The 27532-nt window shown below is 50.9% G+C and overlaps 1 protein-coding gene across 1 annotated transcript; it reads right to left on the bottom strand.

The window, feature by feature from the left end:
- Positions 1-1098: 1098 nt before the first annotated feature.
- LOC147097777 (DENN domain-containing protein 1B-like) lies at positions 1099-24751 on the bottom strand. The gene is made up of 19 exons (XM_085971430.1): positions 24690-24751; positions 24352-24421; positions 23652-23732; positions 22631-22705; positions 21513-21566; positions 20776-20886; positions 19835-19935; positions 14584-14629; positions 13637-13738; positions 13112-13237; positions 11975-12076; positions 10561-10651; positions 10383-10423; positions 9305-9376; positions 8310-8366; positions 6241-6375; positions 5394-5461; positions 4711-4921; positions 1099-3683 (listed from the first exon to the last, which is right to left on the bottom strand). The coding sequence occupies exons 1-19, from the start codon at positions 24749-24751 to the stop codon at positions 2529-2531; spliced, it is 2760 nt and encodes a 919-aa protein (XP_085827556.1). The 3' UTR covers positions 1099-2528.
- Between the last annotated feature and the right edge of the window lie 2781 nt (positions 24752-27532).

Raw genomic sequence — 27532 nt, 5'->3', positions numbered from 1 at the left:
CTGCTTTTTATTCCGAGAAGGAAAATATATGTTTTAATTGCATGCATTAACAGATGTTCAGTCAGTTGACAGTATTCCAGTGGTTTATCTACACTAATATCTTACACCTGACAGTCTGTAGCTGGTCAGAATACTGTGCATGATGGGTCTAAGTTGATTCGTTTTAATATTCCTTTTCACAGTTTCAAAATGGAGGCTTCAGTCACTGATGTGACCGGAACAAATGTGCTTTCTGGTCTGTAGAATGTTCTAGATGCTGAGGAAGTTGGGGCCTTGGAAAGTGTGTGTTTTACACAGGATTGAGTTTGGTCAAAGAGAGGGGTCTTAAAGGAGGAGATTGAAGTGGAGAAGCGGAGAGGTTTAGGAAGGGAATTCCAAGCCGAGGTGGCTGAAGGCACGGCCACCAATGATTGGGCGAAGAATAGGGGATGCACAAGAGGCCAGAGCAGAGAGATTTTGAGTGGGGGGTGGTTGTTGGACCGGAGGAGGTTACAGAGATAGTTTAGATAATTTGACACCAGTGCTGAGTGAGTGCTGCACTGTCAGAGGTGTCTTTTTTCGGATGAGACATTAGTGAGGCTCTGTCTGCTCTCTTGGGTGGACATAAAAGATCCCACTGCACTATATCGAAGGGAAGTTCTTCCCCAGTGTCCTGGTCAATATTTATCCCTCAATCAACATCACTAATAAACAGATGACCTGGTCATTATCGCATTGCTGTTTGTGGGAGCTTGCTGTGTGCAAATTGGCTGCTGCGTTTCCTACATTACAACAGTGACTACACTTAAAGTAAAAATTGGCTGTAAAGTGCTTTGGGACGACCTGAGGTTGTGAAAGGTGCTTTAGAAATGCAAGTTCTTCCTTTTCCCCTCTAATTGAACATTTCCTACCTCAATGTTGCTGCAAGTTGTCCATGACCATGTATTGGAGCAACATCACCCCACCTGGCCAGAGGCTATACTGCAGCGCTCTCCTATCTGACATTTACTAACCCATCTGGGGATTATTATAATTATAGAATAATAAAGCACAGAAGGAGGCCATTCGGCCCATCGTGCCTGTGCTGGCTCTTTGAAAGAGCTCTCCAATTAGTCCCACACCCCCGCAAATGTTTCCCCTTTATCCAATTCCATTTTGAAAGTTACTATCGAATCTGCTTCCACCGCCCTTTCAGGCAGTGCATTCCAGATCACAACAACTCGCTGTGTAGAAAAATTTCTCCTCCTCTCGCCTCTAATTCTTTTGCCAATTATCTTAAATCTATGTCCTCTGGTTATCGACCCTTAAAGAATCATTGAAACTTACAGAAAGAGGCCATTCGGCCCGTCGTGCCTGTGCTGGCTCTTAGCGGTCGTGTTTAGTCCCACACCCCCTGCTTCTTGTCTGTAACCCTGTAAGTTCCTCCTCCCCAAGTACCTGTCCAACTCCCTTTAATTATTGATGGAATCTGCTTCATCCACCTTTTCAGGTGGAGCGTTCCAGATCCCACCAACTCTCTGGAAAAAAAATTCTCCTCATCTCTCTCGCTCTTTTCCCAATGATTTTGAATTTATGACCCCTGGCTATTGACCCACTCACCAGAGGGAATAGTTTCTGCCGCTGGAAACAGTTTCTCCTTATTTACTCTCTCAGAATCATTCATGATTTTGAACACCTCCATCAAATCTCCTCTGAACCTTCTTTGCTAAGGAGAACAACTGTAGCTTCTCCAGTCTATCCATGTAACTTCATTCCCTCATCCCTGGAATCATTCCAGTAAATCTCCTCTGCACCCTCTCTAAGGCCCTGACATCCTTCCTAAAGTGCGGTGCCCAGAATTGGACACAATACTCCAACTGAGGCCTAACCAGTGTTTTATAAAGGTATAACCTAACTCCCTTGCTTTTGTACTCTATGCCTCTATTTATAAAGCCCAGGATCCCGTATGTTTTTTAACAGCTGCCTTAACCTGCCCTGCCACCTTCGAAGATTTGTGTACGCACACCCCCAGGCCTCTCTGTTCCTGCATCCCCTTTAAAATTGTACCATTTAGTTTATATTGCCTCTCCTCATTCTTCCTACCAAAATTAAACACTTCATACAATTAAAAATATATTATTTGTACACTGGCAAAGCTGATTGTGTGAGGACCCTGTCTACTACCACTCGGGGTCCATTTGCTGCATGTCGCTCTTAAATTTAGAAAATTCTGGCCTAATTTGAAAGTGTCAATCCCTTTGTCCTGCCAATGGCTTCAGCTCAAAGTCTGGTCCAGGAAGCCAATGTGGAAGGTCACTGAGTGGGAGACGTTAAAGGGCAAATCAAAAGTCTCCCCTTTTAAGTCTATCGCTGTCCGCATATTTTTTTTAAATGCCAGTGGTGACGGACACCTGGAAACTATTGTGTGGCTCAGTATTGTGGGATACACGAGGAGAGCAACCTCCTGTCGAAGCCACAAAGCAAATATTTATACCGACTTATTCAATGCTCGGTTAGGAAGGCACATGCCCCAACTATTGAAAAACATATCTATAAATTCAGTCCTTTGCTTAGGATTCAAATCTCTTTTTCAGCTCTGAGACTTTCCTGGGGGGTGTAATGTCTGGATCTTTGCCCGAAGTGGGTGTCGCTGATTCTGGCTGCTGCTCCTTGCTCTGTGGAGACGGTGTTTCTCCCACTGGGCTTCCACCAGTAGGGGTGTGGGTGGTGGGCCCAGAGAGGGGTTTGCCCTGTTCCTCTTTCCACTCGGTTTTGCCGGATCTACCCAAGGCCCCATCTGCTGAGGGGGGTGGCGGGTGGACTTTTCCTTTTCCGGTGTCGGCCTTCTGCTCCCCCACTCGGGCTTGGAAGTAGGACAGCGCAGACTGCACGCTCTGACTTGTTGCCTCCTCGCTGGCGGCGGCCTCTGTGGGAGAGGGTGGAGAGTCCTCTGTACTTGAAGCCTGCTCCATAGGCCCTATCTCCTGACTGCTGGAGCTTTCCCCTTTCATATCACTGTCGTCTACTCCTCCTTCCTCGACTTTACAAGGCTGGGTGGTCAGCCTTGCTCTTAGCCCTACGGTTGATGTTTTAGGAGCTGTTGGTGGAGGAGATTTATCAGTGTTGCTGGCCTGGTCGGGTCTACTCTCCACGCACATTACTGGACTGCTGACATGATCCACCTTCACGTCTTCTCCTTTGTGGTTCTTCAGTTCACCTGTGGAAGGTTTCAGCTCATCGCTCTCTAAAGGTGCACTGTGGGAGCTTGAGCCCTCATTTAGGACGTCATTTCTTGCCTCGCTCACCTCCTGTTGAGAATCTCCATTTTCAGCCAATATTCCATTGGGCTGAGCCAGTGAAGATCCTCTATCCCAGTGAATCCCTGTACACTTTTCATTGGCTTTACCAGATGGTGAAATGGATGAAGATTCTTCAATCGATCCAGGGTCCTCCATATTGCTGTCACTTGGAGTGTTGTGTTTCAGTGACTCCGCCTCAGGAGATGCTACGTTTTCATGACTGTTGCTGGAGAGACTCCCGGAATCTCCGAGGTCTGGTTGGCTGTTGGATACTGAGGAAAGGCCTGATGTTTCCTCCAGGGAGGCCGAGAGGGACTTCACACACTCTGCAGAACCATCGAAACCCCACAGCCTGGGCCTGACTGGCTCGGACTCCCTCCTGCTGGTGCAGTTCAGGTTCTCCTCGCTGGGGTTGATGTCTTTGATCTGCAAACACGGGAACAATAAATTAGCAACAGTTTAATCTTCCCAAACTGAACGTTTTGGGTGGACTTCACGATGAGGAATACCGACCCTGGGGCGGGGGAGATACTTCTGCCCGCGGCATCAGGTGTTCCCTGGTCAGATACTGAGAAATAAACAGCGTCCATTACATCCACTATGTATTCTATCTCAGAAAATAAAATCCAGAACCACAGAGACAGATCTCAAACATCGCAGAGCACTTCACACTTCAGGTGCAGTGACTGTTCCTATGTAAGTAAATGTGATGGCCATTCGGCACAGCAAGATCCCACAGACAGCAACGCGATATACTCGGGAACGGTAGTGTAGTAGTTATTTTTCTGGAGTAATCTAGTGATCGTCAGTTGAAAATAATGGCAGTTTGAGAATTTGAATTCAGTTTTTAAAAATATTCTGGTAATAAAAGGCTGGTATCAGTAGTAGTGACCACGGAGCTATGGGATTGTTATTAAAAACCCAACCTTCGAGAAGGAAACCTGCCGTCCTTACCCTGTCTGGCCTAAAGGTGACTCCAGTCCCACACCGACATGGTTGATTCTTAACTGCCTCTGAAGTGGTTTAGCAAGACACTCGGTTGTATCCAGTGCAACGTGGGGATGGGCAATAAATGCTGGCCTAGCCAGCAATGCCCACTTCCCAAGTATAAATATATTTTTTAAATGACCAGTTAATCTGTTTGGGTGATGTTGGTGGAGGGATTGTTGGCCAGGTCACCTGAGGGGGCAGATGGGACCTTGGTTTAACATCTCCTCCAAAAGACAGCACCTCTGCCAGTGCAGCACTCCCTCAGCACTGCACTGGAGTGTCAGCCTGGATTATGTGCTCAAGTCTCTGGAGTGTGGCTTGAACCCACAACCTTCTGACTCCGAGTGTGCTGCATTAATACACCAGGAGTCTGTGGACATCACCCAAGCTGGCTACTGGGTTTAGGGAGCATCCCGATAGCAATGAGAAGGCACAGCACGATCGACCTTGAACGAGGCCTCACCCTGCGGATGTCCTCCATGGAGTCTAAGTTGAAGAAGTCGAGGCTGCGGGTCCCGTACAGAAGACCCTTGTCATGTACTGTCTGGGTGCTGAGCGTGTCGAAGATCTCCCCAAGCAGGTCCATGTCCTCGTCCTGCAGAAGGCTGCAGTCCAGTAACTCATCGTCGACAGTGTCCAGTGAGCTATCCAGTCCGTCGTCCTCACAGGTGGATCTGCACAAGCCAAGCAAATATCTTACAGCAAAACGGAGGCTCAAGTGGGTGATCCCATATTGGGGCCTTAAAAACCTCATGGGGTCAAGGAAAGAAATGTGAAAATAAATAGGGGTGGGTGAGGTGCCACTTCATGGTGCAGTGAACCTCAAGTGCAGGGTGATGGGACAGTGGGGGGGTCTGTACCCCAGGGAGGGTGATGGGACAGGGGCGGTCTGTACCCCAGGGTGATGGGATGGCGGGGGGGCGGTCTGTACCCCAGGGTGATGGGATGACGGTTGAGGGGACGGGGGTCTGTACGCCAGGGTGAAGGGACGGGGGGCCTGGACCGAGCGTACTGTGGGCAGGCCTACCCAGAGGGTCGGTGTACTCTGGGAATCACATGAATGGGCCCCTTTGCCGCATATACCTGTGGGGCGGGGGGAGAAAGGGATTGTATCTGGCAACTAGAATTTAAAGGTGAACAAGCTACCTGACTGTCCCAGTGGGGAGCGGTCCATCGGGGTTCGTGTAACGGCGAGCTGGTCGGCGAGGGCGAGACTGGAGGAGAAATGGTGAAAACGTTAAATATTAAACCGGACCGGGATGAGCCAAGGCGCTCTCCTGTGTGTACCTGACCGACTGCCCCCACTGACCGGTTGCCCTCTCCCAGCCCAGGCCTGTTGTAGTGCCCCCTTCTGTCGCTCTAGGTACAAACTCAAGTAAATTAAATTAAAAAGTGGCATTTAGTTCAGAGTTTCAGAAACCTGAGACAGTTTTTTGGTATTAATCTGGGACCCATGTTCTCGGATACAGGAGCCTGCGGAATGCAGATTTCAGCTCTTGCAGGAGACCCTCGGTCCCCAGCTCTCCGCTCCCATGTTTTTTCTCCTCCCTGGATCTTTGATACCACCTCCAGTGATTTCAGGGCTGCGATTGTACGGCTCTAAGGCTCTCTAATGCTCAGTTGGGAAGCCCACTGCCCAGCGACCAGGGCAGGGGACCGCAATTGACCTGCTCCACCTGGAGCAGGGAGGCAGAGAAAGAGAAATCAGCCAGGGTCGCTCACTCTCGATCGCCACCCCCGACCCTTCCTGAATAGTGCATGTCAGGGTCAAGCTCCATCAAGCTGTGATGCCCTCTGCAGACGAATATCCTGCCACCACTTGCTGTCTTGGCTCGCAGATTAAGGATGGTCACTTGGGTGAGGTACCAGATTGGCACCAGTCAGTGTGTTGGGGAGTGGGGGCAGAGGTGAACAGTGAAGATGCAGATGGTCCGTTCTGATGGGGTACCCACCTGTATTTAATGTGTGCCTTGTTACCGAGGTTCCTCCTTACCTGACCAAAGTGCTGGGTGATCGGCAGGCGGCTCTGTAAACTCTCTGACTGCACACGCCTCTGATAGGTGGGGCCCCCGACTGGGTCACACCTCAGTGACCCACCGCGGTGAACCCCTCGCTCCTCACCCAGGTCCTGGCAATAAAACAGAATTTCATCATTCTGCCGCATGGCTGCAAGGTGAAAGGTCAAGCCAGGGTTCTCTTTACACGGTTACAGACATGCTGGTTTCCATGACAATGCATCAGCCAGGCCTAGACTTAAAACACAGCGCTCCCACTATTGGTATCAGTCACACATTCACTTGTCTTCTAAATTAGAGTGCAACCTTTAAAAACACACACACACACACACACACACACACACACATCCAATCCTAACACACACGTGTATACACACACTAATCCTAACACACACGTGTATACACACACTAATCCTAACACACACACGTGTATACACGCACGCGCACACACACTAATCCTCACACACACACACACCCCCTAACGCACGCACACATTGGAATAGTCAAGTCTGAAGGTGACAGAGGCATGGATGAGGGTTTCAGCAGCTGATGAGCTGAGGCGGGGCGATGTTACGGAGGTGGAAGTAGGCAGTCTTTGTGATGGAGAGGATATGGGGTCAGAAGCTAATGTTTGAGGTTGCGAACAGTCTGGTTTATCCTGTGATAGTGCTGGGGAGGGGGATCCAACCAGTAGCGAGAATAGAGTTTGTGGTTGGGACTGAAGCTAATGGTTTCAGTCTTCTCAAAATTTAACTGGAGGAAATTACAGCTCATCTAGGACTGGATGTTGGACACGCAGCGTGACAACACAGGCACTGGAGGAGTTGAGAGAGGGGGTGGAGAGGTAGAGCGGGGTGGACAGGTAGAGCAGGGTGTCGTCAATGTACATATGGAGGCTGACTCCATGCCTTTGGATGATGTTGCGGGACTACGATTGGATCTACAGCTAAGAGTGGAACCAAGTAAGGCCAGTCCCCCTGTGCTGGACCCTGAAGGAGGGGGTTGGAGGACGGTGTGGTTGACCAGCAGGGAGGATGAGGAGGGATAGTGCACCACGGTCACAGTCACAGAGGATGTCATTTGTGACTTTGATTAGGGCCTTTTCAGTGATGTGGCAGGGGCAGAAACCTGAGTCAAATGTGGAGTTGCAGGAAAGAGGGGCACAGATTTGGGAAGCGAGAACACGTTGAACGACTTTGGAGAGGAAAGCGAGGTTGGAGATGGGGTGGTAGTTTGCAAAGACAGAGGTGTCTAGGCTGGCTTTTCGAAGGAGGGGGAGGGTGATGACTGGAGGAGGACAGTACCTGAGGAAAGGGAACTATTTACAATGTCAGGTAGAGTGGGGGCCAGGTGGTCAGCAGTTTAGTGGTAAGGGAGGTCAAGGGAGCAGGAGGTGGGTCTCATGGACAAGATGAGCTCGGAGAGGGAATGACTGGAGATGGGAGAGAAACTAGAGAAATACACATGCAGGGCTAGAGCAGAGGGGAACCAGGGGTGGGTGGGCAAGGGGATGGGGCAGAGGCAGCAATTTAAATAAAACCAGTACAATTAGAGTATCAAAGGCTGTAGATTCTGCAATATTATGTTTTGAAATGTTACAATATCTCTTAAAACAAATAATGAAATCAGCAATGTGATCCTACTCCAGGGTTTCAAAGACTGAGCAAACTTGGGCATTTCAGCCTCGCAAGGAGGCAACTGAGAAGGGATCTTAGAGAGAGCTAAGATCGATCGGAAAGGGTATGGAAAGATAAATCTGGAAACCTAATTCCAAGTAAAATATGCATTTAGGACAAGGGGACACCGGTTCAATGCAGCAAAATGTGGGACTGATTCCAGGAAGCTCTTCAGAGAGATCACCTCATGAAATGGACTCGGGGCAAGTTGGAAGAACTCTGGAATCATTTAAGAACTTGTTGAATGTTGAGATGGGGGTTTAGAGTCTTTTTTTGATGGATGGGCCGAATGGCCCCTCTCGTCCATGTCTTCCTGTTAACTAATTCGGATGCGTGGGAGAAAGGTCAATGATGAAGGAAGTAGCCAGTACCTTGTGCTTCAGACGATTTTTCATCCCCTTCAGGCCCAATTTAGCTTGACCTTTAGCCTGAAATGAAAGATAATCAAACCAAGTGAGTATTCCTAGATCTCCAACCCTGTCACCTATGACCCCTCCCCTCCCTTGATCCCTGCCCCCATCTCCATCTCTCAATCTTTCTTCCACAAAAGCAAAATACTGCGGAAGCTGGAAAGCTGAAACAAAAACAGAAAATGCTGGAAATCATCGGCAGGTCAGGTAGTATCTGGAGAGAGAAACAGAGTTAACGTTTCAGGTCTGTATTTCCAGCATTTTCTGTTTTTATTTTGATCTATCTTCCTCTGCTTTGGTGCTATATCTGACTCTCCGAGTCTTCAACAACAACTCCCATTTATACAGCGCCTTTAACGTAATAAAATGTCCCAGGGTGCTTCACAGCATTGTCATCAAACAAAATTTGACAGAGTCACAGAAGGAGATATTAGGATAGGTGATCAAAAGCTTGGTCAAAGAAGTAGGTTTTAAGAAGCGTCTTAAAGTAGGAAAGAGAGGCGGAGAGGTTTAAGGAGGGAAATAGGGCCGTGGCAACTGAAGGCACGGCCGCCAATGGTGGAGTGATTAAAATCGGGGATGTGCAAGAGACCAGAATTGAAGGAGCGCGGAGGGCTATAGGGGCTGGAGGAGGTTACAGAGAAAGGGAGGGGTGAGGCCATAAGATAAAGTCAAGGTTAGCAGGCAGCTTTGATTGGACGGTGAGTACAAGACAGACACAAGCTGTGTCAACAGGAAATAAAGATTGTGGACAGGAAATGTTTAATTATATATAGATATAGGTAACTTCTAAAATGAGAGCTGTACACATTTAAAGAGCAGGTGAGCTGCTTCAGCCCCACTGATTATATTGACAGTTCCCTGATGAGATCACACTTGGCTTACAGCACATTGACGCCAGCCCTGAGGTCACACTGACCGCAGTGTGAAGAGAGCGCCTATTGCTCTGCACTTACGTATTTATACATGTTCTTCATGGCTGGATTGGTTTTGGCTCTCACTGTGTGAATCAGGGCTCCGCCACCTTTCTGTAAACAGAGTCAATCGTCGAAGTGTCAGATTTCCCTCACCATCTGGTCCCCAAATTAACCTTCAAACACATTCATTTTACCCCCTCCTCCAGGCTTCAGTTCCACAAGCAGCCTCGGGTACCTCACCCTCACTGCCCCCAGACTAGGCCCACCCTCACCTCCCCACGGGCTAGACCCACCCTCGCCCCCCTGTGGGCTATATCCAATAATAATACAATACAATACAAATCGCTTTATTGGCATGATAAGGTACATCTTATGTTGCCAAAGCATCAAAATACATTTATGGTTGAACACATAAACGCGGTTCCATTCATACAGTGTATAAACAGGTATATCCCTGAGTTTATAAATATATTTTCGCCTTGTTTATATATACTCTTGTCTTAGTTTACTGGTTGTCCCTCTGTTCATGGCAAGCTGTAACATAGTGTGCCGCCAGTGTTACACAGCTTCTCTCCTCCCCCAGTAGGAATGGGAGTTTTTGGTTGTCAGTCAGATTTCTGAATTCAGGGCATATTTGTGAGAATTTTTGATAGAAATTCTCTCTGATGCCCTGATATTTTCCACAGGCTGTGAGGAAGTGCATCCTCACACCCTCACCGTATCCACCCTCACACACCCCCCCCCCCCCAGGGATAAACCTGCTCTCGCCCCTCCCCCAGGCTAAACCTGCCCCTCAGCCGTCCCCCCCAGGCTAAACCTGCCCCTCGGCCGCCCCTTGGGCTCTCCCTCCTCCCCTTCCTTTTCCCTGTGTTGAAATAAAGACTAACCGCTTTACTCTAACTCATTCTCCCTGGGTCCTCCCACCCGTGGAACTACTCCCCTTCTCAGTTTCCTCTTCCTCCTACAACCTACAGGCTTTTAAAATCCAAACTTGGTGTTATCGGATCACGTCTTCTCAATCAATCTCATCTTCTCGCCAACCCTGGCCATGTCCTGAACTGTATCCTCGGCCTTCATCTGGATTCATTAATAAAAAGCAATGGCTGTCTCTATTTACCTTAAAGTTTTGCATCCACAGCTGGTAGGACTTGGAGCAGCCTGAGGAGTGAGAGGGAGACATGACAAAGTTAAAGCATAGCGATGTGAAGGGAAGCATTGCAGGAGGAAGGAGCTTGGTGTCTGCTCTGGTTTATGTGAGAGGCAGCGAGAGCACACACAAGATCCTCAATCCTCACCTGAAGAATAGCCGCCCAGATTAACTTCCTCCTCGAATATATCTGTCAATCCCTTCCCCTCGTTAAGCTTCTCCAGGCGATTGTCTATAAACTGAATCCAAATGGAAGAAAAGTTAAACTGGAACTATTTCCAATGGAGCAGAGAACAAGAGGAGATTTAATGGAGGTTTTGATCGGGTGAATTGGGAAAGACCATTTCCTCTGGTGGTGGGAGTCAGTGACGAGGGCTCATCAATTTAAAATGTTCACAGTGAGGAGTGGCATTAGGAGAATTTTTTTTAAATTTTTTTTACACAGTTCCGGGAGCACGACCTGCTTTGCCACAGGGAGGGTTTGAGGCAGAGACCATTGCATCTTTAAAGGGAAAATTGGATAACTATTTGAAGCAGAGGTAGAGAAGAGGCTATGGGGAGAGAACGGGGCAGTGGGATTAGTTAGTGATTGATACAGGGCTATGGGGAGAGCGGGGCAGTGGGATTAGTTTGGGATTGATACAGGGCTATGGGGAGAGAGCGGGACAGTGGATTAGTTTGGGATTGATGGCTATGGGGAGAGAGCGGGGCAGTGGGATTAGTTTGGGGATTGATACAGGGCTATGGGGAGTGAGCGGGGCAGTGGGATTAGTTTGGGATTGATACAGGGCTATGGGGAGTGAGCGGGGTAGTGGGATTAGTTTGGGATTGATACAGGGCTATGGGGAGAGAGCGGGGCAGTGGGATTAGTTTGGGGATTGATACAGGGCTATGGGGAGAGAGCGGGGCAGTGGGATTAGTTTGGGATTGCTACAGGGCTATGGGGAGAGAGCGGGGCAGTGGGATTAGTTTGGGATTGCTACAGGGCTATGGGGAGAGAGCGGGACAGTGGGATTAGTTTTGGATTGCTACAGGGCTGTGGGGAGAGAGCGGGACAGTGGGATTAGTTTGGGATTGATAGGGGGCTATGGGGAGAGAGCGTAATTAGTTTGGGATTGCTACAGGGCTATGGGGAGAGAGCGGGACAGTGGGATTAGTTTTGGATTGATACAGGGTTATGGGGAGAGAGCGGGGCAGAGGGATTAGTTTTGGATTGCTACAGGGCTATGGGGAGAGAGCGGGGCAGAGGGATTAGTTTGGGATTGATACAGGGCTATGGGGATAGAGCGGGGCAGAGGGATTAGTTTGGGATTGCTCTAGCAAAGAACTGGAACAGCCATGATGGGCCGAATGGCCGCTTTCTGTGCTGTAAACTTCTACGGTTCTTTCATTTGAAACGATGAACGAAAGAGGGTTGAGAACATCTGCCCTCGACATCGAGCGAGTATTCCATGGATTACGGCACCAAGGAGCCGGAACAAAATTGAGTTGTGAGAAAATGCTCAAATGGCTGGAGTCATACCGGACACGCAGGCTCCATCCCACCTCTCGCCGAGTCTCACCTGTTTGAACAGCTGAAGGTGCACCGCGTGTTGCAGGAAATTCTTCATCGAGCTCGGTTTGTGGTTCAAAAACGTCTCCTCACAAAATGTGACTGGTTCGTCCTAAACACACAGGGAAAATGATTCCATTAGCAGTTTCTCTTGCCCTCCCTGGGCTCCTTGAGGCGCTGCCAGTCATAGAATCTTTCAGCACAGGAGGGGGCCATTCGGCCCTCTTTGAAAGAGCTATTCATTTAGCCCACTCCCCTGCACATTTTAGACAGCGCATCACAACAAATCGCTGCGTAAAGAAGTCCTCTGTTATCTTGCTCTGTGCAATGTCTGGACATTCCTGAGCCCCTCAGTAAAGTACAGGACTCACCAGGCCCAATGCCCACAGCAGGGCCGTGACCAGGAGCAGGAACTCTGCCTGATGGAGAACACACCACAACTGTTGTCCCAAGTGGGATCAACTTTGACTCATTAAGCCGTCGAGGGAACTAAATTTTAAATTTAACCTTGACTGTAAAAAGTAAAGAGAAAATAATTAAATTTCTACTTCTTTGAATACTGCACCCAGATCTAGGGAAGCTCCTCACACTCCAGGACAGGATACAAGAGAGAGCGAGTGGTCGAACCCTCTCTCCCCATCACAACCATCCTTGTTTCTCTCTATTTTATCAATACGGCTCTGGTCAATGACCTCTGAGCTTTCCTCTCCTGCCTCCAATGATGGTCTCATCCTCCTCCCGCTATCCTCAATCAACTCATGGCACCGTCTCCTACTCTAACTCATTCTTCCCCAAAACTCTGGAACTCCTCACCTCCCAAACACCTTCCCTTCCTCACATACTCTGCAGACATTTAAAAGCCAAGCTTGGCGTCACCTAATCACTACATCCTAATTTACTTCATTGTCTCTCTTACTATTTCCACTTTGGTGCCTACAGTATTGGTGGAACAGTGGTTTGCCTTCCCCATTCCTCAGCTGAAAGTTTTCAGGGTCCTTGGCGGGAGGAGAGCAATTAAGGGAAAGATTGGTGCTTCCGGGTGGGAGCGAGAGTGGGAGTGGACACTCCATATTGAATGCTGGGCCACCAAGTGTCTAGTTAGAGACTGCGCAGGTGGACGTGACCCTGACTGACCCCGGACACTCACAGCGTTAAATTTAAGGGCGTCCTGGTAGCTTCCAAAGATTGCTGCCTGTGTCTTGAGAAAGGCTCGTGCCACCACATCACCGGTCACTGCTGACTGCTTCTTCAACTTCATCTTCAGAATGGACACCTGCAATAAAGGGCATCACAGTGGGCAGTGCATTCAGCCATTGGGAAGGGGAAGTGTGGGGAGTGCGAGCTGGTGCCAAGCCCAGGCAAGGACCTGCAATGTCAGTGTGTGTGGGCTGGACCTTTCCATTCCCCCATGGCAAAATTTCCCAAACAATTGCCAGTGTCGACATTTTGACCGTGGCCTTTTGGACCCAAAAAGGCCCCCAGGCCTCAGCCCAATCCCAGTGTTAACCGTGGCCCAGGACAGTCTGGGCTGGGGGAGACGGGCAGTGGCCTTGATCACTTGGGGCTATTTTACCCAAACACAATGATGTAGGATCCGCCTGCTGGACAGTTCAGTGACTCTGGGGACGTCACGGGTTGTCACCTTGGCATAGATTTTCCTCTGTGAACTCACCACGTCTGGCGGCAACTTTTCCAGGTCATTGAAGGGTGACTCCAGCGTGTTTGAGTCAACATTTAATATAACCACATCCTCCAGAGCCCTGCTCCTCACCTTCTGCAAAGGAAAGGGACATCCTGAGGAACAAAAACTTTCAACAGAGAAATTCTCTCATTTACTTTGGGAAATACAGGGCTCTCATAGGGTGAACCCAATCAAGGGTGTTCTGTGCAGAAAAATGGGAACAAAGGCCCTACACTACGATTGGCTTCTCCAGAATCAGTTCTGATATCTCAGCCTGGGTGAGAAGGCCCACTCTAACACTCTCTGATCCTCGCATCGATGAAACCCTCTACTGGAAAACTGATTGAAGACAATAAAACACTGGCCATCCCTCTGGGGCAAGTACAGTGTCTCGTCACCTCAAAACATCTCGAAGTGCTTCACACAATGGCTTAGTTTCTGAAGTTCAGTGACTTATGTAGCTATATGTGGTGGCCATATTGTACACAGAAAGATCCCACGAGCAGCAATGAGATAATGTTTTTGGGGGTGTTGGTTAAGGGAGGGATGATGGCCATGACACTGGGAGAACTCCCCGTTCTACTGTGAAGTACCATGGGATCTGTGATGTCTACCTGAACCACTAGATTGTGTGCTGAACTCCTGCAGGTGGACCTCAAACCCACAATCTTGTCCTTCTATCCCCGTTCTGCAATGACCTTTTCTACCCGGTTTACGATCTTATACAACAGTTGCGACAGTGGGAGAAAACAAACCGAGTAAAAGGACAAGGAGCACGTTTCCAGTATATCGGGAAGGTGGCCGAGACAATGAGGTCAAAGTTTGTTTCTTGATGACGGTCAGAATGTGAAGCTTGGCTGGAAAAAAAAATACTGCTTGAAGAAAGATATTTGTCTGCAGTGCCAAATAGTGAGCCACAGTGAAACACACACACTCACCTCCATTAGGCTGGAGTGGATCCCTATGAGGTAAGGCATTGGAGCACTGCAAGCACAAAAGACAAAAAAGATAAAGGGGTTAACATGCTGACCTTTTGCCTCTGGCACCTGGGCTCAACTCCAGCCCAGATAGAGGGAGTGAAAAGCTCATCTCTCTGATGGGGGGCTGGATATGACAGCAGCTTACAGTGCCGTTGCTGCATTGAACCCAGGCCCACACTGTCTTCTCTTCAATTGGGATACTGGGCGCTGTATAAAAAAATCAGCATCCTCTCAATGTACAGGCCTGGTTTTGAATTTAACAACGATCCTGTTTTATCACTTTACCTTTGACCCATATAGACAAGTCTAACTCCTCAGGATGATTTAATGAATGGAACAAGTAGGATAACAGTCATTGTCTGTTTCTTCAGGTTAAGTAGCCCTTCCCCAGGGAGAGAGATATTCGCCATTTCTGGCAGAGCCTGGTTCCAGCTGCACGCCACTTATCCATCCTTGGATTCAGGTTTGATTAGTTTAGTGAAGTTCAGAGTGAAAGGGCCAGTGTTGGGCAGTCTCTGACCCAGTCTATGGCTTCACCTCTGTGATGAAATATTCCATTCACCACTGCCTGTGACTGAGATCGGTTTCAGTGTCATTTCCCTTCCCCCAGACCTCATTGTATTGTGTACTGGAATGTGCTGTATTGTATACTGGAATGTGCTGTGTGTAGGGCTCCGCCCATACCTGGCCCCGTTTGTAAGCTAGCTTCAGTCTAGCCCCAGTCTCCAGAAGGAAGACATCTCTCTCTCTTACGTGTTACTTTCTAAGCTAATAAAAGCCTTGTTTTTGTTCTGCTAACTTCGAGTCTCGGAATTATTGAGGCACATCAATTTTATTAGCTTATTTTTCAACACTATGGATCAACTCCTGAAACCCGAACGTTTGGATTTGGATCAACATGCTCCGGACGCATCAGCACGCTTCGGACACTGGTTTGAGTGTATGGAATTCTTCCTGGACAATTCCGCAGCCGTCAAAGACGCTACGGACGCTGCGAGGATGAGACTCGGAATTCTGCGGAATTGGGTAAGCCACCGGGTTTACCCCCTCATCCAAGACGCCGAGACGTACCTGGCCGCCTGCGACATCTTAAAGGCGCATTACCAGCAGCCTACGAATGAGGTGTATGTTAGGCACCTGCTCGCTACCCGCGCACAGCGACCTGGGGAATCGGTGGAGGAGTTCCTAAGCATCCTGAAAATGCTTGGCAAAGACTGCAAGTGCCGAGATGTAAAAGCCGCAGTGTACACTGACGAGCTTGTTCGCGATGCCTTCATCACAGGCCTCAGCTCCACATACATCCGGCAAAGACTGCTGGAAAAAACGGGGTTGGACCTGAAACAGGCTGCGGACACCGCGCGATCCCTGGATGTGGCCCAGAGAAACTCGGACGCCTACTCTTCAGCCCGCGCCGTCCACGCCGCCACGTGTGCACCGAGGGCGCCGCCATCTTGGAAGGCATCTTCCCCGCCCGACAGCCTGACACCGGCTGGGCCCCGCTCTCCCCCCAGAAGCCCTACGACAGCCGCGACGCGTCAGGGACCCAACTGCTACTTCTGCGGGCAGCCAAAGCACACCAGAAACCTGTGCCCGGCGAAAGGCACCACCTGCTTTAAGTGCGGTAAGAAGGGGCACTTCGGGAAGGTGTGCAGAGGGAACCCCGCCGGAAAACCAACCGCCGGAAAACCCGCCACCGCCGCGTGTGCGCCGTGGGAGCGGCCATCTTGGACGCCATCTTGCCCGACCTCGTGGGGTCCGCCATCTTGTGAGCAGACAGCGTGGACGCCATCTTGTATCGATCAGGGCCCTACAGTGGCATCGGTCACAGTGGACCAGACCAGGCCGCACCCGCTATCCAGATCAATGGTGGACATCGAGGTAAACGGGTGCCGGGTTAAATGCTTAATTGACAGTGGAAGCACGGAGAGCTTCATCCACCCAGAACTGGCACAACAACTCTCCCTAAAGGTGGTCCCTACTCAGGGTACCATCTCTATGGCTGATAAAACCCAGACATCGACCATTCTGGGTTACTGCACAGTACAATTGTGCGTTAACGGAACTGTATATGATAATTTTAAAGTATTAATCATGAAGAACCTATGTGCGAGCGTGATCTTGGGCCTGGATTTCCAGTGCAACCACCAAAGCATCACGCTCAAGTACGGTGGGTCCCAGCCGCCCCTCACAGTGTGCGGTCTGGCTACCCTGAAGGTAAAGCCGCCTTCGCTATTCGCGAACCTTACCCCTAACTGCCGGCCAATAGCGACCAAAAGCAGGAGGTACAGCTGGGAGGACAGGCGGTTTATCGCGACCGAGGTAGACAGGCTCCTGAAAGAGCGCATTATTGAACGCAGCAACAGCCCGTGGCACGCCCAAGTGGTAGTGGTAAGGGGTAGCGAGAAGAAACGGATGGTGATCAACTATAGTCAAACGATCAACAGGTACACCCTACTAGACGCCTACCCGCTACCCCGCATATCAGAAATGGTGAACCAAATCGCCCAATACCGGGTGTTCTCCACCATCGACCTCAAGTCAGCGTACCACCAGCTCCCTATCAGACCAGAGGACCGCCCGTACACCGCCTTCGAGGCGAACGGACGCCTCTACCAATTCCTCAGAGTCCCCTTTGGGGTGACGAATGGGGTCTCGGTCTTCCAGAGGGAGATGGACCGCATGGTCGATGACCACCACTTGCAGGCAACCTTCCCCTACCTCGACAACGTCACCATCTGCGGTCACAACCAGCAGGATCACGACTCGAACCTCGAGAGGTTCCTGAAAACCGCACAAAAACTCAACCTCACCTACAACGAGGACAAGTGCGTTTACAACACCACGCGCCTCTGCATACTAGGCAGCGTGGTGGAGAATGGGGAAATCGGGCCAGACCCCGACCGATTGCGCCCCCTACGGGAGCTGCCCCTGCCCAACACTCCCAAAGCCCTGAAAAGGTGCCTGGGATTATTTTCTTATTATTCCCAATGGGTCCCCAACTACTCCGACAAAGCCCGCCCCCTCTTGAAAGCATCCTCTTTCCCGCTCTCTGCTGAGGCCCACGCCGCCTTCAAAAGCATTAAGCAGGATATTGAGCGGGCCACGCTACAGGCAGTGGACGAGAACACTCCATTTCAAGTGGAAAGTGATGCGTCTGACTTTGCCTTGGCGGCCACCCTCAACCAGGCGGGGCGGCCCGTAGCTTTCTTCTCGAGGACCCTCCAAGGGCCCGAGATCAGACACTCCTCCGTGGAAAAGGAGGCCCAAGCCATCGTGGAGGCAGTGCGCCACTGGCGCCACTACCTAGCCGGCAAACGCTTCACCCTACTTACCGACCAGCGGTCGGTAGCGTTTATGTTCAATAATAAACAGAGGGGGAAGATTAAAAATGATAAGATTCTTAGGTGGCGGATTGAGCTCTCCACCTTCGAGTACGACATCATTTACCGGCCAAGGGCCCTTAACGAATCCCCTGACGCCCTCTCACGAGGGATGTGTGCCAGCGCCACCGGGGATCGGCTACAGACCCTCCACAACGACCTCTGCCACCCAGGGGTCACGCGGCTGTTCCACTTCATAAAGTCCCGTAACTTACCCTACTCGATTGAGGAAGTTCGGTCCCTGACCAGGAACTGCCGCACTTGCGCTGAGTGCAAGCCTCGGTTCTACCGCCCAGATAGAGCCCACTTAATCAAAACGACACGGCCCTTTGAGCGGCTCAGCTTAGATTTCAAGGGCCCCCTCCCGTCCGTCGACCGCAATGTTTACTTCCTGAACATTGTGGACGAATACTCCCGGTTCCCATTCACCTTCCCCTGCCCAGACATGACCAGCGCCACGGTCATTAAATGCCTCAACAGCCTGTTCTGCCTGTTCGGTATGCCGAGCTACATCCATACGGATAGGGGGGCGTCCTTCATGAGTGAAGAGCTACGCCAGTACATGCTGTCCAAGGGGATCGCCACGAGCCGTACCACCAGCTACAACCCCCGGGGTAACGGCCAAGTGGAGCGAGAGAACGGGACAGTATGGAAAGCAGTCACTCTAGCTCTAAGGACCAAGGGCCTCCCTATCTCCCGCTGGCAGGAAGTCCTCTCGGATGTGCTCCATTCGATACGGTCGCTATTGTGTACGGCCACTAATACCACGCCTCATGAACGAATGTTTGTCTTTCCCTGGAAATCCACCTCAGGCGTATCCATGCCGTCATGGCTCTCCACCCCAGGTCCGGTACTCGTGCGAAGGCATGTGAGGGGCCACAAGACGGACCCTCTCGTGGAGCCAGGACACTGTGTCCATAAAAGACGTCGCCCCAGCCGGCATCGACAACAACCACGGCAATAGCGGCAACGACGATCACAGCAACTCTTACTCACCCACTACTCTTTCATCACCCCCGGAAGAACACCGACCAACGGCACCCCCACCAACTACCCCTCCAACAACCCTGGCGGCACCCCTGGCAGAGACCCAGGAGGCTACCGGGGACACCCAGCCGACACCCGCGGCACCGCAACAGCCACGTCGGTCGCAGAGGACTATCAAACCCCCGAACAGACTAAATCTATAGAAGGGGTGAATGTGATGAAATATTCCATTCACCACTGCCTGTGACTGAGATCGGTTTCAGTGTCATTTCCCTTCCCCCAGACCTCATTGTATTGTGTACTGGAATGTGCTGTATTGTATACTGGAATGTGCTGTGTGTAGGGCTCCGCCCATACCTGGCCCCGTTTGTAAGCTAGCTTCAGTCTAGCCCCAGTCTCCAGAAGGAAGACATCTCTCTCTCTTACGTGTTACTTTCTAAGCTAATAAAAGCCTTGTTTTTGTTCTGCTAACTTCGAGTCTCGGAATTATTGAGGCACATCAACCTCCTCCCCTGGTTAGAGGTGGAGAGAGACTGGCTGGTGTAGTTCGTTAGCACTCTGTCCTTTTACTAGAAAACTCATGAAAGCTGCCAACTCAATAAAACAATCGATAACTCCAAAGCAATTCTCTCATGCCCGTTCAAGTCCCCATGAAGCGAACTCCGTCCATCTTATTCCAGGTTGGAAGCAGTGCAGTGTCCCATGCTATACTGGCCCTAGGAGTGGGTGATGAGCTCGGACGGACACTGTCGTTACTGAGACACCTGCTGTTTACCACCTCTACCTCTCCAAACAACAGGAAGGAGGGAAAGAAAAGGAAAGGAAATAAAAGGATTTCTTACCAGCAGTAGTCAAGGAGATGTGGAGGGAGCACGGGGATGTAGATGTGCTGCCAGTACATGGGATAGAGCATTGCAGACGAGCCGTGTACACAAGCAGTTAACTGTGGAACAGGAAAAACATCAACGTACCATCAAATAAATCACACCGAGTATTACCCCAACCCCCTGACTACAACTTGGGGCGACTGATTGGTAGGTCGAGGGTTATTTCCTCCCAGACGTGGAGGGAAGAGGACAATGAGGGCTCAGAGATTAAGGAAGGCAGCAGCACGGCCTGTGGGAGCCCCAGAAACACAGTGCCGGAGAGTGGAGGATGTTGGTGAGTGGGCACCATGTGCTTTCTGACTTGGAAGCGAGAGTGGTAAGGAAATCTTCCCCCTCCCCAATATTCTCCCTCGTGTCCTGTGGGTGGGTGTGGTCCTATAATGCCAGGCCCCTCCGCACCTCCACCCCAGTACCTTACCCACAGGGCAATCATGTGAATTGAAACAGTCCTGTCCCACCTGACCCATCGACACAGGCACCTTCCAGCAGGGCTCACTGACTGGGCTGAGGAGCAGGAAGCCTGCCTGAGTGTTTCTCTTCTAGGACAGAGGCGCTGAGTCCAATTGTAGCCCACTCTGCTGACCTGGGCCAAGATCAGATCACTCCGCTCGGACCAAGGGTCAAGCCTGCCACTTTCCTGGTTTGTCCGCCTCCATTCCAGACCTGGCAAAGCAACTCCCAGCTGAAGCCTGTAGATAGACTGTCACAGCTGAAGCCTGTAGATAGACTGTCACAGCTCTAGCCTGTAGATAGACTGTCACAGCTCTAGCCTGTAGATAGACTGTCACAGCTGAAACCTGGAGATAGACTGTCACAGCTGAAGCCTGTAGATAGACTGTCACAGCTTGGGAGAGATGCCCTCAGAGGGATAACGCCCGCCCGTGCCTGGCACTCACCGTGCTGAGCTTGCTGCAGGTGATGATAATGCGCCTCTCGTGCAGCATGCTGGCGAAGAGATGCAACATGTTGTTCACGTCAACAGCAACCATGTATTCTGTTAGGTTCCTCTGTAACACAAAGAGCGTTTGTACAGAACTGGGCAATGAAGAGCAAACATATATAAAATTACTGTGATGGGGTGGGGGGGGGAGAGAGGGGCAGGGTGTGTGTATCTGTATGCGTATCTGTGTGTGTGTGTCTGTGTGCGTACGCATGTGTATGTGTCTGTGTGTGTGTGTCTGTGTGCGTACGTGTGTGTGTGTGTGTGTGTGTGTCTGTGTGTGTCTGTGTTTGTCTGCCTGTCTGTGTGTGTGTATTCCCGGTGTGTGTGTGTGAGAGTGTGAAAGTGTGTGTGTGTGTGTATGTAACTTCAGGTGAGGAAGAGGTTTGGTTGTGATGCCCTTGGTGGTTCAATAGCTTTCTGGTGTTTACACTCTAAGGTTACACTGGGAGGGAGGGAGAGGGGGGTAAACACACTAGAGGACAGCCAACACCTGAGGAACTTGAAACCAGCACCTTCAGGAGAGGAGGCGGGTTTGGAGGGGGGGGTGTGTGGTGAAATCAGCAAATCGAATGGGTTCCTGCAGGTGGTTTGTCAAATTTAGACTGTGACTAAAATTTGCTGTCGGCCAGATTTCCCACTGGGTCTCAGCATGGAACGATCCATGGCCCACCCACGTAGAGCCATACTTACACTCTCTGGTATTGTAGGCAAGCTGGTGCTGTCAGGGGCAATAAAATAAGAAAGCTGGAAAAAGAGAACAAAGGTCACTTATTTGTAAAATCTACAGTTTGCAGAGTGTTCATTTGTCAGTGATTAAGTCGCAAAGAGATTAACATTCAGGAGGGCAGGTCCCACAAGGGATTAACAAGATTGTCGTCAAGGTGGTTAACAAGTGGAAGGCAACAAGATTGAAATGAGAAATGTTTTATGACGCTCATTAAAACGCTGGAGTACAAGACCCTTCCCCCCTCCTCCTCTCCCCTCAATTCCTCTCCCTCTCCCTCCCCCTCCTCCTCTCCCTCCTCTCCTCTCACTTCCTCTCCCCCCCCCTCCTCCTCTCCCTCCCCCCCTTCCTTCCTCTCCCACTCCCTCCTCTCCCCCTCCCTTCCTCTTCCCGATCCCCTCCCTTCAGTGGGGGCCACCGGCATTCCAGAGGGGTAATTAGTCACTCCATCGCAGAGTGGGGGCACTGGTCGGGCCAATGGGACTGTCTGCTCCAGTGATGATTTGCTGTTTTCCTACCGGCAGTCGATCCCTCAGTGAGCTCCGGCTATGGCCAATGCACAACAAGTACACCCACATCATCACTCATCTCTCCCTTGTACAAAGATCAGGTTTCAGGTTTTAGGCTTCAGGCTGTGGCCTTCCCCGGTCTCCTGCCCTGGCCCACGCTGCCCAATCTGGCCCGCAACGTCTATGGTGACCTGCCCGGCCCGAGCTGAGCATTTACTTCTGCCTGTTGGAGCAGGGCTCTTCCTCAGGATCCCCAGCTCATGAGGTGACCTCCGCAGTTACCAGGATTCTACCCTTCAGATTACAAAGGTCAGACTGTAGAGCAAGTGCCACATGAACAACTTGCGCTAAACAGGCAAGCCTTGTTAATAAAGGACAGATTGACAATCTGCACAGAGTTCAGTTAGAGAACAGGTTAGTCTGCGGACAGCAAGTGTTCCACACCACAGAGGCAGCACGGGTTGCTAGTTAATTTGGTCAGCATGCATGTATGGAGTTAGGTGCTGTTTAGTCATTGGGTTAAACTGGTCAGTTCCAGTATAGTGGTGTTGGTTATCGGGTTTTGCCCGACTCACCGACGGCATACCACTACTAGGATCCCTCTTCTGATCTTTCAGAAACCGTCCTGTCGTAACTCCCAGCTGTTGGGCCTTTTGAGACAGTATTGTGTGATTACTTTTCATTCCAAAATATCACATTACAACTTATATTTGATCATCTTTGTATTATGAAAAGTCTTGTACTTCCTATTGTCAGCTGTGGCTCAGTTGGCAGCACTCTCGCCTCCGAGTCAGAACTCTGTGGGTTCGAGTCCCACTCCAGAGACTTGAGCACAAAAAGCTAGGCTGACACTCCCAGTGCAGTGCTGAGGGCGTGCTGCATAGTTGGAGGGGCCATCTTTTAATGAGACATTAAACCGAGGCCCCGTCTGCCCTCTCAGGTGGATATAAAAGATCCCATGGCACTATTTCGAAGAGCAGGGGAGTTCTCCCCGGTGTCGAGGCCAATATTTATCCCTCAATCAACATCACTAAAACAGATGATCTGGTCATTATCACATTGCTGTTTGTGGGAGCTTGCTGTGCGCATATTGGCTGCCGTGTTTCCTACATTACAACAGTGACTACACTTCAAAAAGTACTTCATTGGCTGTAAAGTGCTTTGGGACGTTTTGAGTTCAGGTGCTTTCTTTAAAGAAAACCTTATGTCAGTGTAGATTGTGAGTGACTGCAGGTGATTCACCCAAATGGGGCAGATGTAGTTCCCCATGAGGGTCATTGGCCAATTTCGGCTGCTCCCCAGTGGGACCACCTGCAGCACCCCAGCTGATGTCAGAGGTTCAGTGTGGCCTTGCTGGTCTGTTTGCCACATTAGGGCATGTTTTATTGACCGCAGCAGGCTTCCCATTAATCAGTGACCCTAACGGGGGTATACAATGATGGGCAGGCTTTTGCATGTTTAACAGGCCTGAACTGCACAGACCAGTGGCTGGGAGATAGACTGTATGACATGGTTGCTGGATACAAAGGATTTTGGGATGTCCTGAGGTTGTGAAAGGTGCTAAATAAATGCAGCTTCTTTCTTGTTTTTACTTACAAATTCGAGATTGAGTGGCGAGTCTGGCTGGGGAGGTGGGTGAGTGTACAGAGCACTCAGGAGCTCTTTCATTTCACGGTCCTGCAGTGATAAAAACACAGACATATTAAACCCCACACAGAGCAGGCCCATGAAGCCAGGACAAGGCGCGAGCTCCCATCATCAGGAAATCGAGGCCAGAACGATTCGGAATGGAAATGTCACATTGGTGCAGTTGGGGGAGCTCTTATCATGTTAGGGTTAAGCTGTATTGCTGGGCAGTGTAGAGGGAGCTTTACTCTGTATCAAACCCGTGCTGTACCTGCCCTGGGAGTGTTTGATGGGACAGTGTAGAGGGAGCTTTACTCTGTATCTAACCCGTGCTGTACCTGCCCTGGGAGTGTTTGATGGGAACAGTGTAGAGGGAGCTTTACTCTGTATCTAACCCGTGCTGTACCTGCCCTGGGAGTGTTTGATGGGACAGTGTAGAGGGAGCTTTACTCTGTATCTAACCCGTGCTGTACCTGCCCTGGGAGTGTTTGATGGGGACAGTGTAGAGGGAGCTTTATTACTGTCACTCAGTATGTAGCAAGCTCTGAATCAATCCAACTAATTCTACCAAGTGTGTGATATCTATCCATTTCCTACAGCAGGTGTATGATACAGTATAATATTTACTTGGGTTATATAGCGGGTGTATTTTACACATTGTAATATTTACCTGTCCTTTTGCTAAGTAGTCAGCGATATTGTTTAGGAGCTTGTAGAAAACTTCGAACCAGGGCAGGAAACTAGAAGACAAATGGAGGAACAAATGTGAAAGGTGCAGAGCCCCTGTACACGAGTGATGAACAGAAACAGTTCCAGTCCAGTTAACAGCTTTCATTTCAACAAGTACTTGTTTTTATTATTTATTTTGTTGCAGACCTTTTCAATGCCCACTCCTGGTCTGTATCGCCCTGTAATGTCATCATGTTCCAAGATCTCTGTCACCACTGCCTCTTAATTTTATCCCCTCGTCAACCTTCTCCATCAATCCTCTCCTCTGAGGGTGTTTACTCCTCGCTGGGCAAGGTTCGAGAGCAGCTGGTAGCTCTCCGGTACCCTGGACCTGTTCCCATTCTTCAGGTGTGAGCCCAGATGGTGGGAGTCAGCAGACTATTCAACTGTGGAGGGCATACCAGATGAACCCTGACCCAACATCCGCAGGCCTGAACTCCGGGTGGAGGGCCCGGGACACAAATCAGCAGCGGGAATTCTGACTGATCATCCGTTCCCAGCCTTTACCATTGCCTCAGCTCAGATCAGATTGACCTGGGACCTTCTGGGTCTGTTTAGCTCCGATATGTAGACGTTATCTGCCTGCTATTCCTTCCTTAGTATCCAGGCACTATCGGATTACAAGAGAATGGGGGACTTGAATCTAGGAATCCAGCAATGCCATTCTGAAAAAGGATACCGGGAATTGAATGGCAGTGGCCTTGGGAGGAGACTCCCTCCATCCTTCTCCCTGGGGAGGAGACTCCCTCCATCCTTCTCCCTGGGGAGGAGACTCCCTCCATCCTTCTCCCTGGGGAGGAGACTCCCTCCATCCTTCTCCCTGGGGAGGAGACTCCCTCCATCTTTCTCCCTGGGGAGGAGACTCCCTCCATCCTTCTCCCTGGGGAGGAGACTCCCTCCATCCTTCTCCCTGGGGAGGAGACTCCCTCCATCCATCTCCCTGGGGAGGAGACCCCCTCCATCCTTCTCCCTGGGGAGGAGACTCCCTCCATCCTTCTCCCTGGGGAGGAGACTCCCTCCATCCTTCTCCCTGGGGAGGAGACTCCCTCCATCCTTCTCCCTGGGGAGGAGACTCCCTCCATCCATCTCCCTGGGGAGGAGACCCCCTCCATCCTTCTCCCTGGGGAGAAGACTCCCTCCATCCATCTCCCTGGGGAGGAGACTCCCTCCATCCTTCTCCCTGGGGAGGAGACTCCCTCCATCCTTCTCCCTGGGGAGGAGACTCCCTCCATCCATCTCCCTGGGGAGGAGACTCCCTCCATCCTTCTCCCTGGGGAGGAGACTCCCTCCATCCATCTCCCTGGGGAGGAGACTCCCTCCATCCTTCTCCCTGGGGAGGAGACTCCCTCCATCCTTCTCCCTGGGGAGGAGACTCCCTCCATCCATCTCCCTGGGGAGGAGACTCCCTCCATCCTTCTCCCTGGGGAGGAGACTCCCTCCATCCATCTCCCTGGGGAGGAGACTCCCTCCATCCATCTCCCTGGGGAGGAGACTCCCTCCATCCTTCTCCCTGGGGAGGAGACTCCCTCCATCCTTCTCCCTGGGGAGGAGACTCCCTCCATCCTTCTCCCTGGGGAGGAGACTCCCTCCATCCTTCTCCCTGGGGAGGAGACTCCCTCCATCCTTCTCCCTGGGGAGGAGACTCCCTCCATCCTTCTCCCTGGGGAGGAGACTCCCTCCATCCTTCTCCCTGGGGAGGAGACTCCCTCCATCCTTCTCCCTGGGGAGGAGACTCCCTCCATCCTTCTCCCTGGGGAGGAGACTCCCTCCATCCTTCTCCCTGGGGAGGAGACTCCCTCCATCCTTCTCCCTGGGGAGGAGACTCCCTCCATCCTTCTCCCTGGGGAGGAGACTCCCTCCATCCTTCTCCCTGGGGAGGAGACTCCCTCCATCCTTCTCCCTGGGGAGGAGACTCCCTCCATCCATCTCCCTGGGGAGGAGACTCCCTCCATCCTTCTCCCTGGGGAGGAGACTCCCTCCATCCTTCTCCCTGGGGAGGAGACTCCCTCCATCCTTCTCCCTGGGGAGGAGACTCCCTCCATCCATCTCCATGGGGAGGAGACTCCCTCCATCCTTCTCCCTGGGGAGGAGACTCCCTCCATCCTTCTCCCTGGGGAGGAGACTCCCTCCATCCTTCTCCCTGGGGAGGAGACTCCCTCCATCCTTCTCCCTGGGGAGGAGACTCCCTCCATCCTTCTCCCTGGGGAGATGATTGCCCATCACACTGCACTTTCCCACACAGCGTTAGCTGGATGTGAGAGGATTTGTGGTTTAAACCCAAATTCGAGATCACCAGGCACCATCACATCACAGGAAACAATTGAGGTGACATCCTGACAGCCTGGGGACCAAAAAAACCCAAACACAGCATTTTTCTGCTTCATCCGATGTGAAACTGGGATCCCGTCTCCCTGCTTCGATGCGTTAAAGTTCCTCTGGCAGTATTTGAAGAGGAGCAGGGAGTTCTCCTGGTGTTCTGGTCATATTCTTGGCACAAACAATGGCACGAAAAACAGATCAACTGGCCGTTCATCTCATTGCTGTTTCGGGGGCACGACTGGCACAAAACCGCTGCCCCGGTTGCCAAACTAACAGCAGTCATTGCCCTTCAAAGTCGTTCTTTGCACGCAATGCTTGGCAACCTTTTGATGAAGCAGTAAGATGCTGTATTTGGTTTCTTTGGTCCCCGTACTGTCACTCATTATTCCAGGCAACTGGTTTTTGAAATATTCCAGGAAATGTTCACTTCCTCAGGAAGTGGTTGGCAGTAGAAATTGCAGCTTCAGTGGCCTCCCGTGAATAGCCAGATCACATGCTCTTATTTCTAGTTCCTCCCTATTTAGGTCCCCTTCTCCTAGTCACGGAGGTGCCAGTCACTGAGTCCAAATCTGCTACTTGGTACAATTAGACGGGGGTATGAGTAGGTGGGGGCAGGAGCGGCACTGAGATGTCTTCTCCTCTCTTCTTCCCCAACCCAGGTGTGGTGCTGGGCAGTTAGCGGCCCCTGGTGGTACTAGGGTAAACCATAGGAGTTAATGTCTTCAGGTACTAGAGAGTGCCAGAGGCACGGGGTAGGAGTCAGTGTCTGGGTGCTGGAGGGGCTCTGGCCCCAGGGGGCACTG

This window comes from Somniosus microcephalus, chromosome 31 (genome assembly GCF_052327205.1).
Source record: "Somniosus microcephalus isolate GS21.2 chromosome 31, FLI_Smic_1.0, whole genome shotgun sequence".
Classification (NCBI taxonomy): domain Eukaryota; kingdom Metazoa; phylum Chordata; class Chondrichthyes; order Squaliformes; family Somniosidae; genus Somniosus; species Somniosus microcephalus.
The sequence above is the reverse complement of the archived record's forward strand: the minus strand, read 5'-3'. Positions and strand labels throughout refer to the sequence as shown.

Excerpts from the sequence above, each read along its gene's own strand:
- LOC147097777 (XM_085971430.1), bottom strand. The coding sequence starts at position 24,751 with ATGGGAACAGGTCCAGGGTACCGGAGAGCTACCAGCTGCTCTCGAACC. Across the intron at positions 13,739-14,583 it reads TCCACTCCAGCCTAATGGAG|AAGGTGAGGAGCAGGGCTCT; the intron begins GTGAGTGTGTGT and ends TTTCCTTTGCAG. Across the intron at positions 5,462-6,240 it reads TCACCCAGCACTTTGGTCAG|TCTCGCCCTCGCCGACCAGC; the intron begins GTAAGGAGGAAC and ends TTTCTCCTCCAG.